We start from the raw sequence: 23,034 nt of genomic DNA, 5'->3' as shown, positions 1-23,034 counted from the left end.
TTAATTTTAAATAAAATTTTGAATGAAAAAGTTTGAAGGAATATAATTTATAGTCAAATATGAGGGAAGAATATGAATTAATTTGAAATATTGATTATATCCATATATTTTACATAGTCTTAATTAATATAGGGTAACCCAATAAAATTAAATTATTTTGATTAATTTTTCATATCATTATTTGTCATGATAAACATTTTTATATTTATTTATTTATTTATTTATTCCGAATTTGTGTTGCCCATGTGACAAGACATTGTTACAAATACTCTAACACATAATTAACTTAAAAAGGATTTTTCTGAATTTGGAAATTAGGAGGACTTTCTGAATTATCCAGTTTCACTGCATGAAATCAGTAAATAATATTAAATTAATAAAATTATATATATTTATTTTAAATTAATAAATATATATATTATTATATAATCAAATAATTTTAAATTAACATTTATAAATATAAACATATTTATATAATAATATATATTATTGCTCGCATTAAATGCCGTACATTTTTAATAAATAAATAAATATGAAATTGGCTGGTCCACATTTCCCAACAGCACTGTCTGGGGTCATGTCAGGTTTATACGACATAGTTTTTTAGGCAACCTGCCAATTCTATGGACCCATCTATCTTTTTTTGTATTATATTTTAGGCCAAAGTACTATTTCCAACCCAAACTATGTTGAACTTTTGAGGGTCCCCCATTAACTATAAAAATATCGTTTACCTACCCATAGCTTGTTAAATTTAACATAACCCTAACACCAAAAAATTTTATCTCTTTTTGCCCCCATAAACTTTAAAAACTAAAATTTTTTCCTAGCCTAAGTTTTAAAAAATGATAGTTTCACCCTAGGGTTTCGTTTTGAAATCTCCGACGACATCTCCGGCTTCATTGTTGATGACCTCTCCATTCCGAAACATCCTCTCCTTTCAACGATCTTTTTCCTTCTATTTGGATATCCGATCGATGTCAGAGAAGCCTTGAGAGACGAAGAACTTCTCGGAGAACCCTAGGGTGAAACTGTCATTTTTTAAAACTTATGCTGGAAAAAAATTTTAGTTGTTAAAGTTTAGGGAGACAAAAATAGATTATATTTTAGTTTATTTTTAATATTATCAAAAAAATAACGATTTTACCCTTACCACCGTTAATTTTAACTGTTCATAGATGGGTAAACAGTATTTTTATAGTTGATGAGGAGAATTTTGAGAATTCAGTATAGTTTAGATGGGACATAGTCGTTTGGCCTATATTTTATCGTGTCTCCAAAACACACAAGTTGATTCCATATATGAAAACCCTTACATTATATACCATGATATAAAAATAAGGCCTAATACCTATTTCTCACCCGAAGTTTGACAAATACAAATGCTCCCCCTAAGTTTTAAGAAGCCAACTTTCACTTATTATTCACTTCTATTAATAAATTTTTAGTTGTTCTCTTAACAACAACAGTCATTAATATTTAATGCCTATTTTAAATTATTGATACATTAATGCCAATTTAAAGATTTATCATTTATATTCTTAAAAAATATAAAATCTTTAAATAACTTTAAAATGTTGTATTTTTTTACAATTATTTAGGGTACAATTTCATTTTTGAAACAATTATATTTAAATTTTAAATTTTAAAAACGGCCCTTAACTATTTTGAATTTATAAAAACCCCCTAAAATTTTCTATTGATAGCTTAATATTTTCAAAAATTATAGTTTATCTCTTAAACTTTTGAAAAGAAAGAAATAGTAAAAATAAAAAAATAAAAAGAATAGCAGAGAGAAAGAGAAAATAAAAAGAATAAGAGAAAAATTATAAAAATATTAAAAAAATAATTTCTTGTTATTTTATTTAATGAAATTCATTAATGAAAGTAGATAATGGATGAAATTTTGATTTTTGGAAACTTAAGCGAGATTTTGTCTTGTCATCAAACCTTAGGTGGCAAAAACTTGTCCTACAGATAAATATTAACATAAAATTATTATGTAATTAAATAATTTTAAATTAAAGATAAAATAACACCCAATCATATGATTATACATTACTTGGTTATTTAAATTATGTATAAAAATATATACACATATAATATTATTTATAATATAATATTTCACTGCTTTTAACAAATCTGGGAAATTATAAAAAGATTTAATGCAAATTTAAGAGGCAAGAAATAATGATAAAAAAGAAAAATTGGTTTTCAAGTATCGGAATTTTAGTTAGGAAAATTGTGTAACAAGCAACTTAAGATTAAGCATGAGAGTTAATTAGGACCATGGGAGTTGGTGACTGGTGAGGTTTGTTGGTGCTAAACTTTGACATTCTATCAATCTGAGATCACTGAGTTCAATTTTGTATTTACTTTGCAATTTAATAGACAGAGATTAAGTGGATGATTAACCTAATTAATAATATAATCCCACAGTCCCCAACAACCATATTCTTCATCTTATCTAATAAATAATTCAAAACAAATTTGAATTATTTTGTCAAATGATCTAGCCAATTAACTACTACTAGCAAGGCAAATGAAAATTGACCTATATCTCAATTATATTATTTATGAGTAATATTATACGTATCTATTTTGAATACATGAATAATTTTATAAATTGACAACGTAAAAAAATTAATATGTTATTAGTATATAAAATATTTTAGAAAATATACAAAGTAAATACATAACACTAATTTATACCTTTAATTTTTAATAGGAATTTAAATAAAATAATTTCTTATTATTTATTCATTATTACATACTAAAACCGATAATTTTATATATATATATATATATATATATATATATATATATATATATATATATATATATATAATTATATAATTAAATATAATAATAATTTATATATAGTAATTTTTTTTTAAGTAATGCAATATACACCTATTTTTTAGTATTTAATTAGATACTCAGATGATGTATGTGATTAAACATTATTTTATATTTAATTCAAAATTACTTAATCGTATAATGATACATCATCTAAGTATTCAATTAGACAATATTCAAAACTAGATATATATAATTTTATTACTTTTAAATAATATATCTTTTCGATAATATTTTATTTATAATGATAATAGATTAACCTGAATCGTCGTTACTACTCCAAACAAACAAGTATCTTACATATGGAGATGACATTACTCTTTCTAACTTTATGTACAAGTATACTTCCAAACATAGAATATAGTCCACATCATAAGATGTAGAAAATTAAGTTAAATTTATTTGATGAACTCTTTAATGGATTCTAATGGAAGACATTTAGAAAGGGATTTGGGCAGAGCTATTACTGGTTATTGCATACATATAGCCACAAAGACACCGCAAAAAATGAACATGGTTTGTCAATGGAGAGAGAAAGAAAGAAAGAAAGGAGAATAGTTATGCATTCAGCAGCATTTATGAATGTTTAAATGCTGATTGACATATATGCCAGGTCTAGTTTTATAGTTGTCAACTTTCAGAGAAAAGTTAGGTTTCGGTCTCCCACGGTGGTGAATGTAATTAAAATTTGTGGACCAAAAAGGTCTGGTCATGCGGGGAAAAGTTTCACCACTTTGATCGCTTTCAGTTTCGGATGATGATCTTCATCTCTGATCGATCATGCTTTTAACTTTTGGGTTTTGAAGATGTGTTGTTTTGCGCAGTTAACTCTGCAACTTCTTTACCCACCAAGCCATTGTTTTTATGCGTGTTTGCGTAATTGGAAATTTCTTCTGAATAGGTGGCAAGCCATTATGGATGACAATTCATCTTTTAAAGTGGAATGCAGGCATGCCTCTCCTCAAACAGTGAGAAGATTCTCTAATAACAATCTAAACGAGAATGAGGATGTTTATTAAATTCTCATAATTATAGATAGGAATAAATGTATCTCTAACTTATATTTTTTTTGACAAGTCTCTCCTTCAATTTATTATCTTCTTACATATTTTTTAACTTTGCTTAAACATTTAATAAATATTTTATTATTTTTTTAATAGAGATACGAGGGAGAGTCAAGGGAAATTTTTCCCACAAAGATGGGGAGAAAGGAAAAGAAATATTCTCCTATATCAAAGACGAAAAAGGGTTTTTTTGACCAAGACAGTGATGAGATCAGGGTGTTCATCCCCTAACCGATCCATTACCAGCGCTATTTACAATGTTTACACTTGGAGTATAGTTTTGGCATGCCATGACAAAAGATGTTAGCTTCTTCACTTTGAAAAAGGAAGAATTTATATAAAGGTTAAAAAGTAAAAGAACGGTTGTGTTGTAGGCTTGCACGATGCCTTTTCCTATAATTGTTGTAAGGCTCATAATTTGAACAAAACAAGTGGTAATGCTTTTAGGCGATGAGATTCTCCAGCTACTTTAGCTATCGGCAAATAGGAATTATCAATTAAATATGTTTATCTCTAGATTCTTAAGGATGGAAGAGGAAATTAATGTAATATTGTGATGGGGTATAGGTATGATTGAGATAGAGGCGACAAGAAGTGAAGAATTATAGAATTTCAAAAGTTCATGTTTTGTTTTGCATGACAAACTATAACTTTCAAGAGTTAGCAAAACTGATAGAACATTAAAACTTTCAGGAAGAAGACTTACATTAATACAAACAACTTAGATAGTTAAAAAATTTGGTGCTCATGACATAATTTTGTGTAACTTCTTAGATATTTTTTGTATAATTTTTTCTTCCAGATTAGACCTACTTCTTTGATTATAAAGATGAGAATTATAATTTCAATTATTCCTCTTCTCTTGAATCCTATCTTTATATGCTTTTAGATAGGTCTTCAAGAGAAGAATAGGTTTTTTCCTTTGTTGTTTTTGTTGTGTTCTTTGGTGTAAGCCTTCTAAATTTTTGCTTGTTTGGTTGTCCTTCCTTACTTAAGATAGGATGAGCTTAAGTTATTTTTGGTCATCTCTGTTGAATCTGTTTTGTTTGTTTTAATATACACATTTATTCAAAAAAAAAAATTTATGTCTTAATTAAAAATTTAATAAATAAGGCTAAAATTATAACAACATTGGTCTTGTATTATAAAGAATAGATAGGAGCGATAATCTCAACCAAAGGCCCCTTAATTACTTTGGTACTTATCCACCCTTTTCACTGCCATGCATGCAAATAAAGTTGCAACGTAAGATCAAATTAAAAACAAATTATTACAATATATGATATTGTCACAATCATATTTAACCCAGGCAAACGAGTCTTTTACATCTACAAAGTTACATTTTACATGTTCTTATTTTGATTTGACCAGTCTCTGCCGCCGGAAACGTGCCACAGTTGAAATCCTAATCAGGAATTTAAAGCATGCAAGTTGGTAAAGGCTTTGGAATTACTTGAATTGTTATTGTTTTCCAAATGTTGCCCAAATTCAAGTAGATGGAAGGAAGAGTCCGTGCTTGCTCCATTAGTCGCTTGGATTATTAATACCTAAAACCTGCCGACTCTCTTCTTGCCTAACGATATCCATGGCGATGAAGTAGCTTTCCACGTGCAAACTGTGACGCTTCCATCCTCTTGAACCAGCTCTACACTACTTAAATAAAAGAAAAGGAAAAGGGTATCTCTGTATATCTTTATCATCATCATCATTAAATATGCTTACCAAGTATCTATGTTAAGGCAAATCAGTGATCTCTTGGCTGTTCATCTGTCAGCTTAAAAAAAAAAAAATCCTCCTTAGATTTTAAGAGGGTATTTATTATTTAACTGCAATTTCTGTCTACTCCACTGGAAAACTGGCTCCATGTTGGCTGCATCCAAAATGGTGTAAACCATTCTACAGTAGCATTGAAAACAAGGAAATGCTGCAAGTAGGCACTTTCTGGGACAGTAGAGGTCTAAGTTTGGGTCCAAGTTCAGTGGGTCAGATGAGTTAGTTGAGCCTTGGAGAACGAAGTAGAGTGGGCGCCAGTTGTTAATTAACCCTAATGATTTTCTTCTACTCAATCTCAATTTCCCGAGAAAAAGTAGTTGGGAGATCTGTCTAATTTCTTCAGAGTGATAAGGAAACAGAACTATTTATGGGCATATCCTTCCACCAGAAGCACCTGCCAGGTTGATGAAAAGAGTATTGCTTGAACATGTGAAATTCTGTTTAACCCATGTTCTCAAATGATGCTACCCAAGTCCTAAAAGAAAGAAATATATATATATATATATATATATATATATATATATATATATATGGAATTAGAATTTCAGGCTCGAAACTTTTGAGTTGTAAAACTCTTGTTTTCCTTTACTTTTTGGCTGGTTAATAAATTCCCCAATAACTTCATTAGTTGCTTTTCAAACCGATGTATTGACCATGGAGAAATGCCGATGCATTAGATTGGATCCGTTTGAACTTGTAAAAAAGTCACCCTTTTAAGTGCCCAAAAATTTAAGCAAATAAAATCGTTCCTTTCAAATGGATTTTTGTGTAGTGGTTTGTAATGTTATCTCTTACGGATAACAGTAGATTCGATTTGAAACAAATATTAATTTAAGTTCAATTTAAATTCAAAATTATTAGCTGGAGATAGAGTTCGACTCGTTCAAATAGTAAACAATAATGTAAAAAAGAAAAAAAATTACTGATTGGATAAACTATAATATTATAATATTGACAATGAGATAAAATTTTTTCAGTTCAAACTTAATTTATTTAAACTAAACATAGATCTAAGCTAGAATCCACCCTTTTTTCAAATATTTTTCTCCTTCCTACGACATTATATTAAGTAATGCTATATACATCCTATTTTGGATATTCAATAAGGTTAAAAAATGATGTGTTATTTTTAATTCAAAATTATTTAATTATATAATAATAAATTATCTGAGTATTTAATTAAATATTTAAAACTAAATATATAGTTTTATTGAATTATAACCGGTTCAATTGTTTTAATGAGGTCGGTTATCATCTGTCGGGCTTCAACATCAGTCATCCATCTAAAGGGTCTACATAGTGCCCAATAATTTTCATTTCTTACCCTCTCAAGTTTAATACTTGTACATGCTAAAAGGGACAAGCTTGTTTCTCTCATCCGAAACTTTTAATGCCATTTTGCAGCTACAATGCCGAAATTGTTAAACAATAAATTATTAAGTTTAGGTTTTTCTGATAACAAAAAATAACCCAAACTAGATTGATAAGATTTTGGGCTTGGGGTCTACAGTATTGACTACACCAACTTCTCGTTTCAGATTCAGCCCGGTAAGTCGATACCATGACTGGGCTCTAAACTATTGAAGTGAGCTATTGGGCCCATAGAGAAAACCTCTTCCTGGGTTAAATATAAACGAGTCATATATATTGTTAAAGCCGATTATACTAAATCTAGATCAGTTAATGGCCAAAGGACTATACCTCACCTAAGTTTAGTCGCGTTCTCAAAATTATATTTGTAAGGTTTAAAAAACTTAAAGTCTCGTCTGTTAATTAATTGGAATTAAATTTTCTATTAGAGACAAAGTAAAATCATCATTTTACTAATAATATTAAAAAAATATAAAATCTATTGCATTTTCCCTCGAAGTTTTAAAAACTAATAGTTTACCTCTACCTAAAATTTTCTAACTTTGAAAAATAATATTTCCCCTCAAAACCTTAGAGTTTTTTTTTTTCTTTCCTTTGACCACCATCTTCGCTTTTGACAACCTGCTCTCTCTATCCTAAATGGTTGACCAATGTATAGAAAACAACCTAGAACAAATCTATTTATCTCCGATAAAGAGATCCAGTGATGAAGAGATCCAGATATTTTTTGAGTATGTAATAATGTAGCAGAAAACAACTAGCATAAATGTATGCTGATATTTTTTTTTGAACAATGTAAGGTGCATACACTTTTGAATACATAATTGAATGTATTAATAATATATAATCATTTGATTGAATATTATTTTTATCTTTAATTCAAAATCACTCAATAGTATTATGATATATCATCTATATACTTAATTATATATTAACAAATATTTACACGGTTTTATTGAATTTTATTTTATGTGAGTTTTTATAATGATTGTGTGGTTGGTAATGATTATATTTTTCATTTGTTTATTAAAATTAATGATTAATTTAATAATCAAAAGATATTTATATCATTTTATTTTAATATTATAATAGAAGTATAATTAACTTTTATTTTGTTTTTAAAATTTAAAATAGTACAATAACAATCCTATTGGAGTGTATTATAAATAATATTGGAAGATGTAAATGTCATCTTTTAAATTTATTAAAGATAAATAAAAATTTTCCTATCTTATTTCAGAAACCATCATATTCATCTTGTATATATATTTTGATAATATAATTACAATTTTAAAAATTTGTAATATGATATTCATACCCCTGATTTGTTGTATTTGATTAAATTATTTAAGGGTGTAATTATCATTTTTTAAACTGTCAAAAGATATTTTGAAAGTCTTAAAATTTTAAAAACACTCCCATTTTTTAAAATTTCTCTCATCCTAACATATTTAAAAATTATAATTCACTTCAACAGTACGATTACAGGTCAATGATACTTTTATATATACTTATATTAGTGACATTTTATAATTATTTTTAATTTTAAATTAATATAAATTAAAATACACAAATTATTTAATAAAATTTTAGAAATAAACCAATATTTTGTAAGAAAGGGTTTTGATGTTTTCAACAATTTTATACAAAAATTTTTAACATATTTTTTTAATAAATTAACCTACAAGTTAAACAATAATTTTTTAATCTTAAATGGAAAATGTGTCATTTCGTCCACCCATGGATGTGAAATAATCATTTGACCTTTTTTTTTTTTTTTTTTTAAATTTTAACATAATTTTAGACACACTGCCACCTTAGCATCCTCTGCTATCCTCTCAATCCATAGTTTGGTCTTGTCGGAGATAGGCCTAAACCCCTCTTCTTATAGTCTTCCAAACAAATATGATTCTTTATCTGCATTTTATCACTCTTGTTTCATTTACATAGATCCATTTGGCATTGGTAACAGCATCATTTCGGTTTTAGAAGTTTGCCAGTTTCTGTGTTATTTGCAAGGAAGATAAGTATATCACTGTGCAAGATCCTTGCGCATTATCAAGTTCCCCTGTCTACCCGGATATCTAAAATCAAAGCTAATTAAGGGCTTGACTAATCAGACAGTTAAATGAAAATTACTCGTTCGATTTAAAAGTTCATTTCAACTACTAACGGTTTTCATCATAATCAAAATGTTCTTCCGTTCTCTGAAATTAGTAGGTCTAGTTACTGTACATAGCGCAAGGAAGCTCCCCCTTCTTCATGACTCAAAGATTTAAAACAATCCAAGTTTGGAAAATTTTCATGGTAAAAGAGTTTACGCAGGTGGTTGTATTTATCCACATCAAAGTTGTGGAGCTTCATGAGTTTTTCTTGCTTAGCCTTGAATCGCCAGTGAAAGTAGCCTTGAAAGGTAGGCTCTATGGACGTTTTCATAAAGAAACCATAGGCAATGGCAAAGTAAAGCGTTGTGACGAAGTAGCAGATGGGCTCCATAACATCCCAACCTAATTCCCCGAAGGTGAGTCTCATGAACCCAAGAGTCTGCACCGTCAAAAAGCCGAAGCCACAATACAACTCTCTTCCAACAAGGGCCTTAGCCTTCTGGTCGATTATGGCCTTCTGCTTTTCCATCTGCTCAAGCTGTTCACGCCTCGGGTCATCTGGGGTTGCTACACATTCAGAAATTAAGGCCTCCATTGATCTTGCCACCTGTGGTAAAGCATTAATTTCTGCTGTATTAGGCCTTAATCAAGTTGAAGAAGCTGTACAATTTTTTTCTGAATTGTTTGGCACTGAGTGACAGAGGCTACTCTGCTTGCCCTAAATCGTTTAATGCTAAAAAAAAAAGCGAAAAAGTGAAAGGGGAAAAGTTAAACCTGCTCCGGTCGGAGAAAAACTGTGTTTCCTAAAACGATGACGTTTCCGGACTCATCCAACAGCTTAGCGAACTCAGTCCCTTCCTCTTCATTCCCACAAAAATCAACACAGATCCGAGAAAACTCACGGTACGAAATAGAACTCTTCGGAATTGCTCTGAGCTTCAGTTTCAGCTTTTCCACTTGATACAGCCGCAACACTTTCCTCGCATTCTGCACCGTGAAGCCGTACGGAGCATCCTTCGCCGGCGAGTCGGGAACATTAGGTGCGAGACCGTCCAACCGGAGGCGATCTCCGGCAATGTTAATGCCTTTGAGTTTCTCTCTTAGCTTGTCACCGACAGGCAGCGAGAAAAACTCGGGGATTCTGGCGGTTGATTGGTTAATTTGTCTACGCTGGAGAAATTTACGAAAAAAGCCTTTCTCCGATGAATCGGGAGAAGTTATGTACTCGCGGTGGAAGTTTGTTTTTCGGGCATTAGGAGGGACAAGGCCCTGGCAATGTTCTAGAGTTACAGCCGGTGACAAGAGTCTAGAGATGTAACTCTTGGTAATCAGACGCTTCACGAGAGCCTTACGAAGCTCCATTGATTACTGTGAGAAAGAGAAAGGAGAGAAGGGAAGACGTCAAGTTTGAGTTGAGAAATTATAGTCGGGGAGGCGACGGTATATATAGGGTCCAAGGAAGGAGGAGAATCCTGAGTTTTTACGAATCTCAAGGGTTAAAATCGTGATATCTCTTGTTAAGTACAAGCGGTGAAAAGAAAGCAACTGAACACCGTTCAGATTCTGATCACTAAACTGAGACATAGCTTTTTTTATTTTTAAATTTCATTAATTTTTAACTTAACACCTAAAAATAGGGAATGATGCCACGTGGCTGTGTATGCTTTGATGGTCTTATTCACGGTGTTAATTTTTGCGTAATATTTGGAAAAATAACATCGCCATATATAAATTAGCCTGTATGTGTATCTGTTTCAGAAGACGAAATTACCCCTAGTAAGTTATTTTTCCTCGCAGGAAGCTGGCAGGCAGGCTGCCTTGCCAAAATATTAAGAGAGCCCCGAAAATTACATTTAAATAGGTGCTCCTAGTTAATCGTCCCATAATTAAAATTACTTTTTTTTTCACTCAAAATCTAATTAAAAAAATATTGATATAGTATTAAAAAAATTAAATTATTATATTTTCTCTAATTATTATATTTTTCAAAATTATCGTATTAATTTACATTAATAAACTTTTAGTAATCTCTTTAAATAACAAGTTTCATTAATATTTTCTTCTTTCTTTTTTTCAATTCATTTTAACTCTCTTCTTTATGGATGTCTCGTCAGCCTCTGTCACCACACCAAATTGTCACTCCCCTTACCCTCAAAAGCCACCCCACACTTCTAATCTTGCTACATTGGTTTGATCGACACCAATATAATAGGTATTATCATGGTCTTTTGTTTCCTCTTTGTTGGCCACTCTTTCATCACATGGCTCAAATTTGGTCAAAATCCCTTTCACTTCAAGCCAGAAGATACCACTCTTGAGAACCCTTCTATGATGTGGCTCGATTAAGCCCTCATCATCTTTAGTTTGAACCTCTTCGACTTTGTCATTCTCAGTAGTTCTCATCATCGTTCTCATTCTCAAATTGATAGTAATGTTAATATTCTTGTTAAAGTGGCAACTAGAGTTTCAAGAACTAAATTGAAAATTTTTAAACTTGTTAAATAATTAAAGTATCATATTTAAAACGTTGAGACAAGATTTGTAAAAGGGTTAAGTTTTGGGTGGGAATGTTATTTATGCATTCAAATAGTGAAAACGGTTTTTTAGGTTAAACCTTGGGTGCAAAATGGAATTAACTCTTAATTATAATATTGGCTCAACATTTACCGTGAGTTGATAGTCATTGACCACAGTCTACCCTTAGTTCTTGGTATATGTGTGAAAATATTACAAGTTCCCAAATAATATTACGACCTAATGATTATGTCCCACCCAAGTGAAAGTGAAACGACAATTTCTCACTCTCTAGTCTGAAAAGTCTGATTTATCATCCATTTTTGTTTGTTTTCAATTAAATTACTATTTTATCCTTTGTTAATATACTAATAAAAATACCCTCACTATTTAATACAAATTTCAATCATCAATATATCTTTTATTTTTATTAAATTTACAAAAATACTCCAATTAAAATGGAAATTTAATACACAAATTTATCCTCCAATAATTATAATTAAAATTTAGTAATTTTCTTTTTATAAAAAAAAAATTTTCCTCATTTTTTATTCATTCTCCTCTCATATTCAGTTTTTTATCACTAACTATTAGTCATCCTCTTTATTTTCTCTTCATCTTCACCAGTAACACCAACATTCATCATCTTTATTTTCTTTTTGTCATCTTTATCACTAACCATTGACCAAGCACTTTCTCATCCCATTATATTCACAAAAAATGCTACTATTGACTATTATTCTCCTCCAATCATTTTCACCACTAAAACCATCTATCATCTTTTTCTTTTAATCACATTAATCAGTAGTTATCATTCTCTTCACTACTACTTTTTCATTTTCAATTTCTTAGAAAAAATTCTTAATAACCCTAAATTTACATTTACTTAAACTAAAAAGATATGAATGGGAGAAAAAAGAAGAAGAGAAAATTGACCTTTATTGAAAAGAAATAAGTGAAACAAGAAGAGAAAAGAGTTGGTAATGGAAAATGAGTGGGAAAAAGAATGGAATTAAGAAATTGATATTCATTTAAAAAAAAAATTGAGTGGGAGAAGAAGTCAAAGAGACATAAATGTGAAAATAAAAAAACGATAAACGATAAATGTATGAATATTATTGATCAGAAAAAATATATATTTTTAATTTATTATAAAAATATATCATTCCACTCAACTTTGGGTGAAAAATAGTAATTCGAAATTATATTATTATTATTTTATTTGTCTCTCTACTTTCATTACAATAACTTTTTTTTTTTGTTTAATTGCTTTCTTAATTTATGCATATTCTCAAATGGATACAAATTATGATATAATTTATTGGATGAACATATTATAATTTTTCCTAGAACACATTCATGATAAAAATCTTACCATAACACAATGTTTATGCAGGCACGATTTTCCTATAAAAAATGATCGGCACGACATCCCAAAAATACTCTTGTCGTCTATTAATATGCAATTAGGTTCTACCTACAAATAAGACAATTTAGTATGAGTATAACGTGTAGTATGTCTGCAACCGCAATTTCTGGAGGATCCTGATTTGAATGGTTTGCAATTTTTTTTTTTGGTTATATATAGAATGCTGAACCTTATTATATGGTATTATATCATTTTTAAAAGGTAAAATAATAAAAAATTAATTAACAGGTAATTATTTTTAAAAAATATTATAAATATTTTTAGAAGTTTAAGATTTTTTATATACATTTTTATTATATTATAATTTTTTTTAAAAGTGTATTAATTTATATTGTATTATACAGTATAATATATATTATATGATGTATTCATTGTATTATATTAATTTGATATATTTTATAATATATATCATTTTTAATTTGTATTATATCATATCATTGGATACTAATATTTATATTGATTTGTAGTAAAATATATTTAGGCCTTTGTCGAAAGATTCGACTTTAACTTTAGGTTTTACTGTCTTGGTTAGGCTATGCTATTTATATTTGAAAAAAAAAATATGATTTTTTCATTTAATAGTAGAAGTTTTAAAAGGTTATAATGAGTAATGTTATATGCATAATTTTTATGTATAATGATGTATCTTTATATAATTAGACAGTTAAAAATTAAAGATAAAATAATATTTAATCATATAATGACTATCGTTACTTTTATGTAAAAATTATACACAAAATTTTATTAGGGTTATAATTGTTCTTGCATAAGGAAGGTAAGGTAGTCTTGTTCTTGGGTTTGTGACAAATTTACTCCCGCGAGAAGATGAAATTTATATTTGAGACGTGGAGGGGAGCAGAGGAGATGCTTCTGCAGGGCATCAGCCAGATTTGGAATGTAGTCTTAGTGTGCATAACTGGGCAAATGTCTCTTTCCCACCCAAACTTTGATAAATTACAACATAACCTTTTAATTTTGAAAATGTCATTTTCACCCATTCATTAATTTCTTTAGTGAAATTTTTTAGATTTTAATTTTATGGTACATTCAATGAAAATGTGGGAATGTCTTTTAATGTCTAAAGCGGACCTGCAAAAGGTTTGCCGTGAGATTGTATAATTTGTTTATATTATTTTAGAAATCTAACTAATATTAATTTTATTATATATCGTACAAAATGACAAAAAAATTTTCACATTGGTAAAAATAGTGTCTGACTTTGATGAACGGTTAAAAAAGTAGACTTTTCAAATTTAAAGGATTAGATGGTGTTGCATCAAAGATCAGGTGGGATCATGTCGTGTGGCCAGATGTAAAAATGAAATCAGGTTTCATAATAATTTAAAGTTTCATTCAGTATGCATAACTGGACAGGTATAAATTTATTCAGCTCTAAATTCGGCAACGTGCGCGCAGTCTGCAGAGTCCAGAGCATCAGCATCTTCACCAAGCCATCGTCACTGCACAACTGCTCACTACATGTCGCTCATCAGGCATTCAGTTTTGCATGCTGGCCTTGTCAACATTCTTCATTGCATGCTTGCCATTTGCCTTAGCGTAGGCATAACGCTCCTTATCTCCCCAAATGCAACATGTAGTTTCAATATATGGGTACATGAACTAAACAGGGATCTTGAAAACTGTAAATAGAGACAAATAGAGATAAAAAGAAATAAATTAAATGATGGTGAATGTGCGAGGAAACATTTAGACACTACCGAAACAGGGAAAGAAAATAAGGCCATTCTGGTTTTCCTAGCCAGGTTTGCGCTGCTTTTGTTTGGAATTGACTGATTTAATTGTGTATTCTAATCCGAATTTCATGGAAGTTGAGAGCAGACATGGTAGTTTCAATCTGAATTTAGGGTTTCTAACCGTAATGAGAAGATAATTCTCTAATAAAAACAAAAAACAAAAAACAGAAATGGCCATGCCCTCTTTGTTCTGCCTCTTTATATTAATATATTTACTTAAAATATTAATATATCATTATAGTTTTAGATTATTTATATTTTTTAAATTTATTTATATTTTTATTGTATATATTAAAATGATTAATATATGATGTTTGTAATATTTGAAATAGTATATTGATTTTAAATTTATTATTTAATATATATATATTGTGTTTAGAGAGTACGAGAAGATAATTTTTTCTTATAGAAACAAGAACGAAGAGGGGATTTTCTTCCTAGTAATAAGGAGGATATTTTTCTTCATAGGAAGGAGATGAGAAATCCTTGTCATTTCCCTAATGGGGATGAGTCGGGAACGGTAGGGTTGGATTCGAACCGAGTCGAATAGAGCAAAACTGAGTTTGAGCTCGGCTCAGTTTATATATAGCAGAGCTCGAGTTCGAGCTCGTGGAAGCTAAGCTCAAACTCGGTTCGACTCATTTCGAGTTCGAGTTTTTAACTATTTTATTATTAAACGATATCATTTTTATACATATTGGTCGAAACGACGTCGTTTTATGTTAAAATTTTTAATTGAAAAATTTGACGAGTAACTCGAGCTCGAGCTCGATCGAGCTTTTATATGGTTGACTTATTTCTGATTCGTTCAAGTCGAGCTTGAACTCGAACTCGAACAAACTCGATTCAAATCTAGCTCGAGCTCAAACTCAAATAGACTCTATTCGAATTGAGCTCGAACTCAAACAGGCTCAGTTCGAGTTTAACTCTAGAGAACTAAGATTGATATTCTTTGTGATGAGGGAGATGGAAACGGGGACGGAGATAGAGACAAAGATTGAAATCTCCTTTTAGTTGTCATCTCTAATTTTAAGTACTCAAAAAGATATCTCAATAATATATTGTTATATAATTAGATGTTATTTTATCTTTAATTTAGAGACATTATCTAAATATTCAAAATTAACGTGTTTCTCTAGTGTTGGCCGGAATCAAAGAGTTATCAAGCGACATTTTTATGCCCACTACTATTAATTCAAAGGAATCAATAAAATCTTGATGATGAAATACAGATAGAGATGGATGAAAGATCCAAATCCAAATCTAAACACCTATTTGATTGCTTGAATACTCAATCAATCATTTTCCCGATCCAACTAAACATCTAATTACAACTCTACAATCCTTCACGGACGTCTACCTAACCAATATCTGATTTAAAAAAGTACCATATTTTTATATGAGAATTGGCTACGTAACTTCTTAATACGCCTTTTCCAATTAAATGTAAGGATCCATTCAATTTATGCCAAACCCAAATAAGGTTCGTATCGAAGATTAGTTTGAATTGAAAAGACTTTGAACTCAATTCGAACATAATTTAATTTTAGATTCAATTCAAATAAATTAATATTTAAATATTTAAATTAATTTAAATTTGACCCGTTTATTAAAAATAAATATATTTTTTTAACTCTTTTGAACTAATTTAAATAATTCAGATCAAATCTAGCTTTATGGGGTAAGTTAATGTGCTGACTGTGATGATTGATGTATATTTTTTTCTTGATTCTGGGTGCTGTTATAACTTTTGTTGTGACAATTAATTTAAATAAGGTAAAAGTGAAACCACTATGAGCATTATACACATTTTTCCACGTATTAGTTAAGGTGGAGTGCACCACAAATGAGATCCTGGATATTAATTAATTAAAAATTAATTGATTACATTTATTAATCCAATAAAATTATATTTACATTTTTTTATATATTTTTTAAATATTTAAATAGAATATTATTATATGGTTAAATTATTTAAAATTAAAAATAAAAATAATACCCATTTATATAAATATTTATATATTTAAAATTTATATTAAAAATATATACATATAACATTACTCTTATAAATAATATTGATTCCATTGTATTAAGAAAACATGTTTTTGAGAATTCCTTTCTCTTGATTTTCTTTAGAAAAAGGATAGAATATATAGTGAGGTCAGATAAATATTGAGATTCCTGGTTCAAGTGGGATAAGGATTCCTGCCTAGCCCTTGGAGATGCGCAGAGACTTTGTCAGCTCACTTTGTTAGGCAATTAAAGAATCCCAACAAATTGGAATTTGGTGGGAGGGATCAAACTGAGATGCGTAAGAGGAATTATAATTGAGACACTAGTGGAAGTCTATTGCCTCCACATTTCCTGTTTGAATAATGCACCTCCACATGCGACTCCATGGCAAATTCAACTGTCCACAAGTAGGGGCATTATAGTAGGATTGCGTTTTTTAAATTTTTATACGTTGTTTATAATATTTTCTAATATAATATTGGAGTATTTAAATTTTTTATTATTTTATTTTTAAAAGATATATCTTATTATATATAATATAAAAAATTAAATTATTTATATACGATACGATATATGATTAGATTATTATAATTGGAAATACAAAGAATCCTATGATACAAGTGTTGGTAGAATTAGTTAGCGTGTAAGTACCGGCATGATTGTGATAACTTCCCAACGTTAGGGGTCAATTTTTGAAGTGGGAATCCACCATGGCACTGCACCATATCCATTAACAATTGATGCTGATGGTGATCATTTATTTAATCTTGGAGCACATATTTTTCTTGCAAACTGTAATCGAATTTATAATAGAAATCTTCTTCTAAAAGTTGCTACGTAGGTCCACTGAATTATCGACTTTTGGATGGCATGAAAGCTGACCTTATAATATTACTAATTGGTGATGCCATTTAGGTGACAAAAACAAGCTTTCTTCCTACTAGGTCCACTTAATTAGCCACTAGGCATTTGAAAATTCAGAAATTGAGCTCTACAGATATCTTGAATGGCAAAAGAGTAAAATTTCAAGTACAAAAATAAACGAGCTCAAATTCATTCTCTCGATATTTTAAAATTAAATTTTTTACTTACTCCAACTAGGGATTATGAGATTGGACACAAATTTGCATTGATGTGATCGATTTAAATCTAAAAATAAATTTTTTTCCGTTACAAAAAAGAAAATTCTAAAATTGGGATGACAATGACTATATATTTATAAGGCTGAAAATAAGAGCTTCTCGAATCACATAATGTTATGCCAGACATGAATTGCACCAGTCGCTTTAAGCTTTAGCTTTCTTCGTTGTATATGTAACCGCGTAAGCTTCCATATCTTCATTTTCATGAGTAAAATATGAACAAGGTCATGTCTGCCATTTAATATATTGATCATGGAAAATGATGAGGCGAGATGACTTCCAAATACTTATAATGAAGGCTAGATTTTCTCTGGTACCTCCGGACACAGCTTTTTCATATTAAGATGACTTCTTCAGCTGTGGAATAGCTTCCAGTAATTTAGTGGAACATATACGTATAATAAGGTCATCAGATAGACAAATGGGAAGAAAAAGAAACCACGAAGTTGAGAAAATTCAGAAGCCAATCGAGAATACTGTAAGAGATAATGCAAAAATTTGCGTTAAAGGCGCTGAACACTTGCTGCAATTTGAGCACCGAGAGAAAATTGTCCACTAAAACGAAGGCAGAGACATATACAACATGAAATAATTATATAAGACAAAGAGAGCGTGCTTTAAAATTAAAGATGGCAATTTGGCCAACGAATTTTTCTGGATCCTCAGTCAACTCATTCCTGTAAAGGGAAGAAAATTCTCTCGTAAGAATGGGATGAGGGTAAGACTAAGAACAATTAAAATTTAATATTTAAAAATAGAATATAAATATAAATAGATATATCTTTGATATATATATTTTTTGTTTATTTTTTAAATCTATAAATATTAAAAACAACGAATATTTTTTTGTTGTTCTTGTATTGAAAATAGGATAAAGACAGAAAAAAGTTTTTTTTTTTTAAATTATGCCGGTTAGGATATTCGACCCCTTCTGTATGGTTGGCATCCCTGTTTAAAAAGGATTAACAATATATGCAAATAGTAGGAAGTTTCACTGTCAAATTGACAAAGGGTGAAATAATGGGCAGTCGTGGCGTCCATTGCTCCACAATTGATGAACAGCAGAACAATGTTGGTATTGGCTCGTTATAATTTACAACAGTATTACTTGTAGTGGTAGTCTATTTTCACCACGTAAGAAATAAACCCTAAAATTTCACAAGGGACTACCGGCCGCCACGTCACAACATGAATAATGAATTAGATTAAATTCTATTATATTAATTAATTAATACTTATAATGAAACAATAATCGCATTATAACTTCCTTTTCCTTATGAGAAAGAAACCACATTATCCTTAATGGACACTCAGGATACCACAATTTTATATTTATATATATATAAAATATTATGGGTATATATTTTAAATATATATATATAATGTGTCATCATATAAATAGATATTACGTTATTTTTAATTTAAAATCATTTAATCAAATGATGATATATTATTTATATATCTAAATTATATACAAAAAAATGTGTATTATATAAATAATCACTTGTTAATAGGCAACAGTGAAGATTATATATAAATAATCAAAGTGTGGATATTACAGCTTAGGTAATTTCTTAGTTTATTAATTAACCTAAGTTAATATTAATTATAATTTAATATAATAAAATTAGATAATTGAATGGTTTAATACCAATTTACAAATAAAAATTTACGAATAAGTTTAAATGATTGATAAAAATAAACCTAATATACTTAAAAAATAATAATACCAGTATTTAATAACAATTTTATCTATTAAAAATTATTATTCGAAAACTTAGTTTCACAAGAGAAAGACTTGTCTCGTATAATATTTCATTTATTTTTATAATTTTAAATTTTTTAATTCGATATTTTATTCATAAATCTTACAGGATTCAGATTTCATTCAGTTTATCTGTATAAAATCTCAGGTATATCAGGAACGCAAGAATCAGCTTCTGATTCAATATGGAGACTTACGTGTTTGGAAAATCTTCGATTCTTCATGCTAAGATGCCTAAATGGGATGCTAGGTCGGCTTAAAGTAGCTTGAAACATGTGCCATTCATATAAATCTGCAGTTATAAAAATGGCTCTTCTTATGACGATATTAATTGACAGAGACTGGCAAGAGAGATGAAGTCACATGAATATATTCCTGCAGCCTGCAGGTAGGGTTGACATTGTTGCTCAAATTGAAATGGAAAGCATCCATTTCAACTGGTAGCTTAAAAATGATGCAGACATTGGATTTGGGGAATATTATTATAAAACCATATGCAAAACTATTTACAATAAGAGAATCTTTATACTTCTTTCTGGCACAACTGCATGGATGCTGCAGGGATACGAATATATGAACTTGTAAAATTTGAGCTAGCAGCCTCCCCAGCTAACTTGTGACTATGTTTGAGCCAGCCCCATTTGGCATGTTGAATCTTTATATTGTTCAGATAGAATAAAATTTGTTAGTCGCATGGCATCGCTAGATTCATGTAGCGAAGAAATAAGAATTTATTCACGCGTCTTAATTTTAACAATATGTTTTGCAGAATCAAAGAATATAAGATTCTTGTTTTATCTATGTCACTGGTTGATACTAAACTTGTGGTTTTATTTGCTCAGATTGATTGGTTAGCTTAAAAGAGTGGACTAATTCGGATGAGATTCTTTATTATAAAAAAAAAAGAAATTGGGGTGAATGGCAAGGTAAACACAGGCTTGTTGGACAGGTTGGGACTTGGGACTGTTCGGTGGAATAGTGTCTAATTGCTTAATGAAACATCGAAAATGTAAAGACTAAGAGCAAATAAATGTAAATTTGCTCTGCTTTAAAAGTATGGCAGAAGAATGTCAATCTGACACAAGTGCACTTGTCATATTATGCAACTTTTGGTCAGAAAGAAGACAGACCATACTGCCATTGATGATTAAAAAAAGTGCCCAGATTGAGGGAAAAACTTTCAAGCCTTGGATTGAATAAAAATAGGCCTGTAATCTTATGGTTCGACAATTGGGCATAAGGAAGTCCCGCGTTCTGGGATTTATATTCAATCTTTGACCAAAACAGCCCAAATCTTTGTTTTCTTCTTGAGTAGGATAAGGCGCATTAGATATTTTTAGGAAACAACTTGTGCATATAATTATCCAAGAAAGGTAAAAATATTAATGATTAAAATTAGTTACATAATTATGTTATTGACTATCTTATAGAAAACAAGAGTGTATATGTGAATGCTTTGCTTTCAAGCTTTTGCTTGGATTTTTCTTCAATGCCTCCACCTTTATGTCCGGGATATAACACCCAAACCCACCATTAAATAGAAAACAAAATCAAAACAAAGAAAACAAAAACAAAGAGTATCGAAACAACAATCGAGCCATGGAAAAATAGAAAACAACCCTGAAACAAAGGAAACATAAATGCATGGTTTGACTTAATTCTAAATGATTTATATCAAAACCCATCAATAAATTAATCTTCAACAGAGAGTTGAAGATATATGCAAATATGGTATATGAGCATTTTCCTACTTCAAAAACAAAATTTAGAGATTTATTTGTACTTTAATTATGCTAATATTAAGATAATATAATCTCAATTTAATGTAAAATAATTGTTTTCTTTATAGACACGAGATGAAATAATAAAAGAATCTTATAAGTATTATAGAGATATTTTAACTTGTGAGGTTTTTCCGAGGTTTGTATCTATTTGTTTTTTCAAACGAATAGCAAATAGGCAAGGAATTTGGCCATTATTCTTGTAGTTTTTGGTTGCATTATTGCATCTAGACATTGGGCCGTGCGAGTTCGGTTAAGTATCAATAATGGGAACTTTACCCAACTAAAGGCAACGCATTAACGAAGGAAGAAGAAAAAAGTTTGAAACCAAAGAAACGGGAAACTTAAAAGGGGCTGTTTTATGCTATTGCAGGGTTGAAATTTGACTGCGAAAGCAAGTAGAAAAAGCAATTGATCTCCTAAACAACAACGATTAAGCAATTTGATAACAAGAAGAAAATGCAAATTGGCAAATTCATAAAGTTTTGTACTTTGGTCATTGGTGATGATATGTTTGATTAATGAGTAATGTTACGTACACTTACTTTCGAATACATAATTTGAGTCTTAAATAATATGTTATCATGTAATTACGTATTATCTTATTTTAATAATATAATTTGTCCTAATCCTATTTATCTGGCAGAAAACAAGATTACGAAGGTTAGCTGGCAACTTTCAGAAGGGAATAGATGGGTATGAAAGGCTTGGCCTAAACGTGATCTCAATATTAGCTTGGATCGTTACTCGATTTAACCAATTTTGAGTACAAGCAAAGATAACCCTGAACAATTTTAATGACTTTTCTGATAAATTTATTATCAATCGAATGAGCTAATTTAGCTTACAATCTAGCTTGCTTACTATCCATCTGATCTTAAACAAGCCCTTGATTTGACTCATATCAAATAACTCACTACGCCCTGCCTAGTGACACTTCAATTTGGACCAGAAGCCCTGGATAATCTTATTAGAGGAGATGAACGTGGGTCCAATCAACTTAATGTTCTCGAAATAATTAAGGCAGAATTTTCCTCCTACTTGCAACCCAACTTGAATGTCTTCATCGGGTCCAACAGGGATTGGGCAGGCTTACAAAACAAAGCAGAAAATCATTGTCGACTTGCATTTCTGAGTAGGGCTATCGTAAATCAAGTTAGTTTGAGTTTGAAATACTAGTTCAACTTAATTCAAATTTATTTAATTTTAGTTTAAATTAATTTGAGTTAAAATATTTAATTTATTTTAAAAACGAATTAAACTTGAGTTAGAGAGAGTTCAATTTGATTTAATTTATGAATTAGGTAAATGACACAATCCAATTCGAATTTAATTTGTAACTTGATTCAAATTATACTAAGTAATTATTAAAATAATATCATTTTACTTATTATTAGATAAAATAATATTATTTTATTAATAAATCATAAATTTAAACTATAAATCTAAACTAAACTCGAATTA

The 23,034-nt window shown here is 29.6% G+C and overlaps 1 protein-coding gene across 1 annotated transcript; it reads right to left on the bottom strand.

Annotated features, from left to right (window-relative positions):
* Positions 1–9,191: 9,191 nt before the first annotated feature.
* LOC123228804 (calcium uniporter protein 4, mitochondrial-like) lies at positions 9,192–10,606 on the bottom strand. Its single transcript, XM_044654250.1, has 2 exons — positions 9,947–10,606; positions 9,192–9,779 (listed from the first exon to the last, which is right to left on the bottom strand). The coding sequence occupies exons 1-2, from the start codon at positions 10,532–10,534 to the stop codon at positions 9,294–9,296; spliced, it is 1,074 nt and encodes a 357-aa protein (XP_044510185.1). The 5' UTR covers positions 10,535–10,606; the 3' UTR covers positions 9,192–9,293.
* Positions 10,607–23,034: the final 12,428 nt, after the last annotated feature.

Source organism: Mangifera indica, chromosome 11, assembly GCF_011075055.1.
Source record: "Mangifera indica cultivar Alphonso chromosome 11, CATAS_Mindica_2.1, whole genome shotgun sequence".
Taxonomy (NCBI): Eukaryota; Viridiplantae; Streptophyta; class Magnoliopsida; order Sapindales; family Anacardiaceae; genus Mangifera; species Mangifera indica.
The sequence above is the reverse complement of the archived record's forward strand: the minus strand, read 5'-3'. Positions and strand labels throughout refer to the sequence as shown.

Excerpts from the sequence above, each read along its gene's own strand:
- LOC123228804 (XM_044654250.1), bottom strand. The coding sequence starts at position 10,534 with ATGGAGCTTCGTAAGGCTCTCGTGAAGCGTCTGATTACCAAGAGTTAC. Across the intron at positions 9,780-9,946 it reads TTTTTCTCCGACCGGAGCAG|GTGGCAAGATCAATGGAGGC; the intron begins GTTTAACTTTTC and ends GCTTTACCACAG.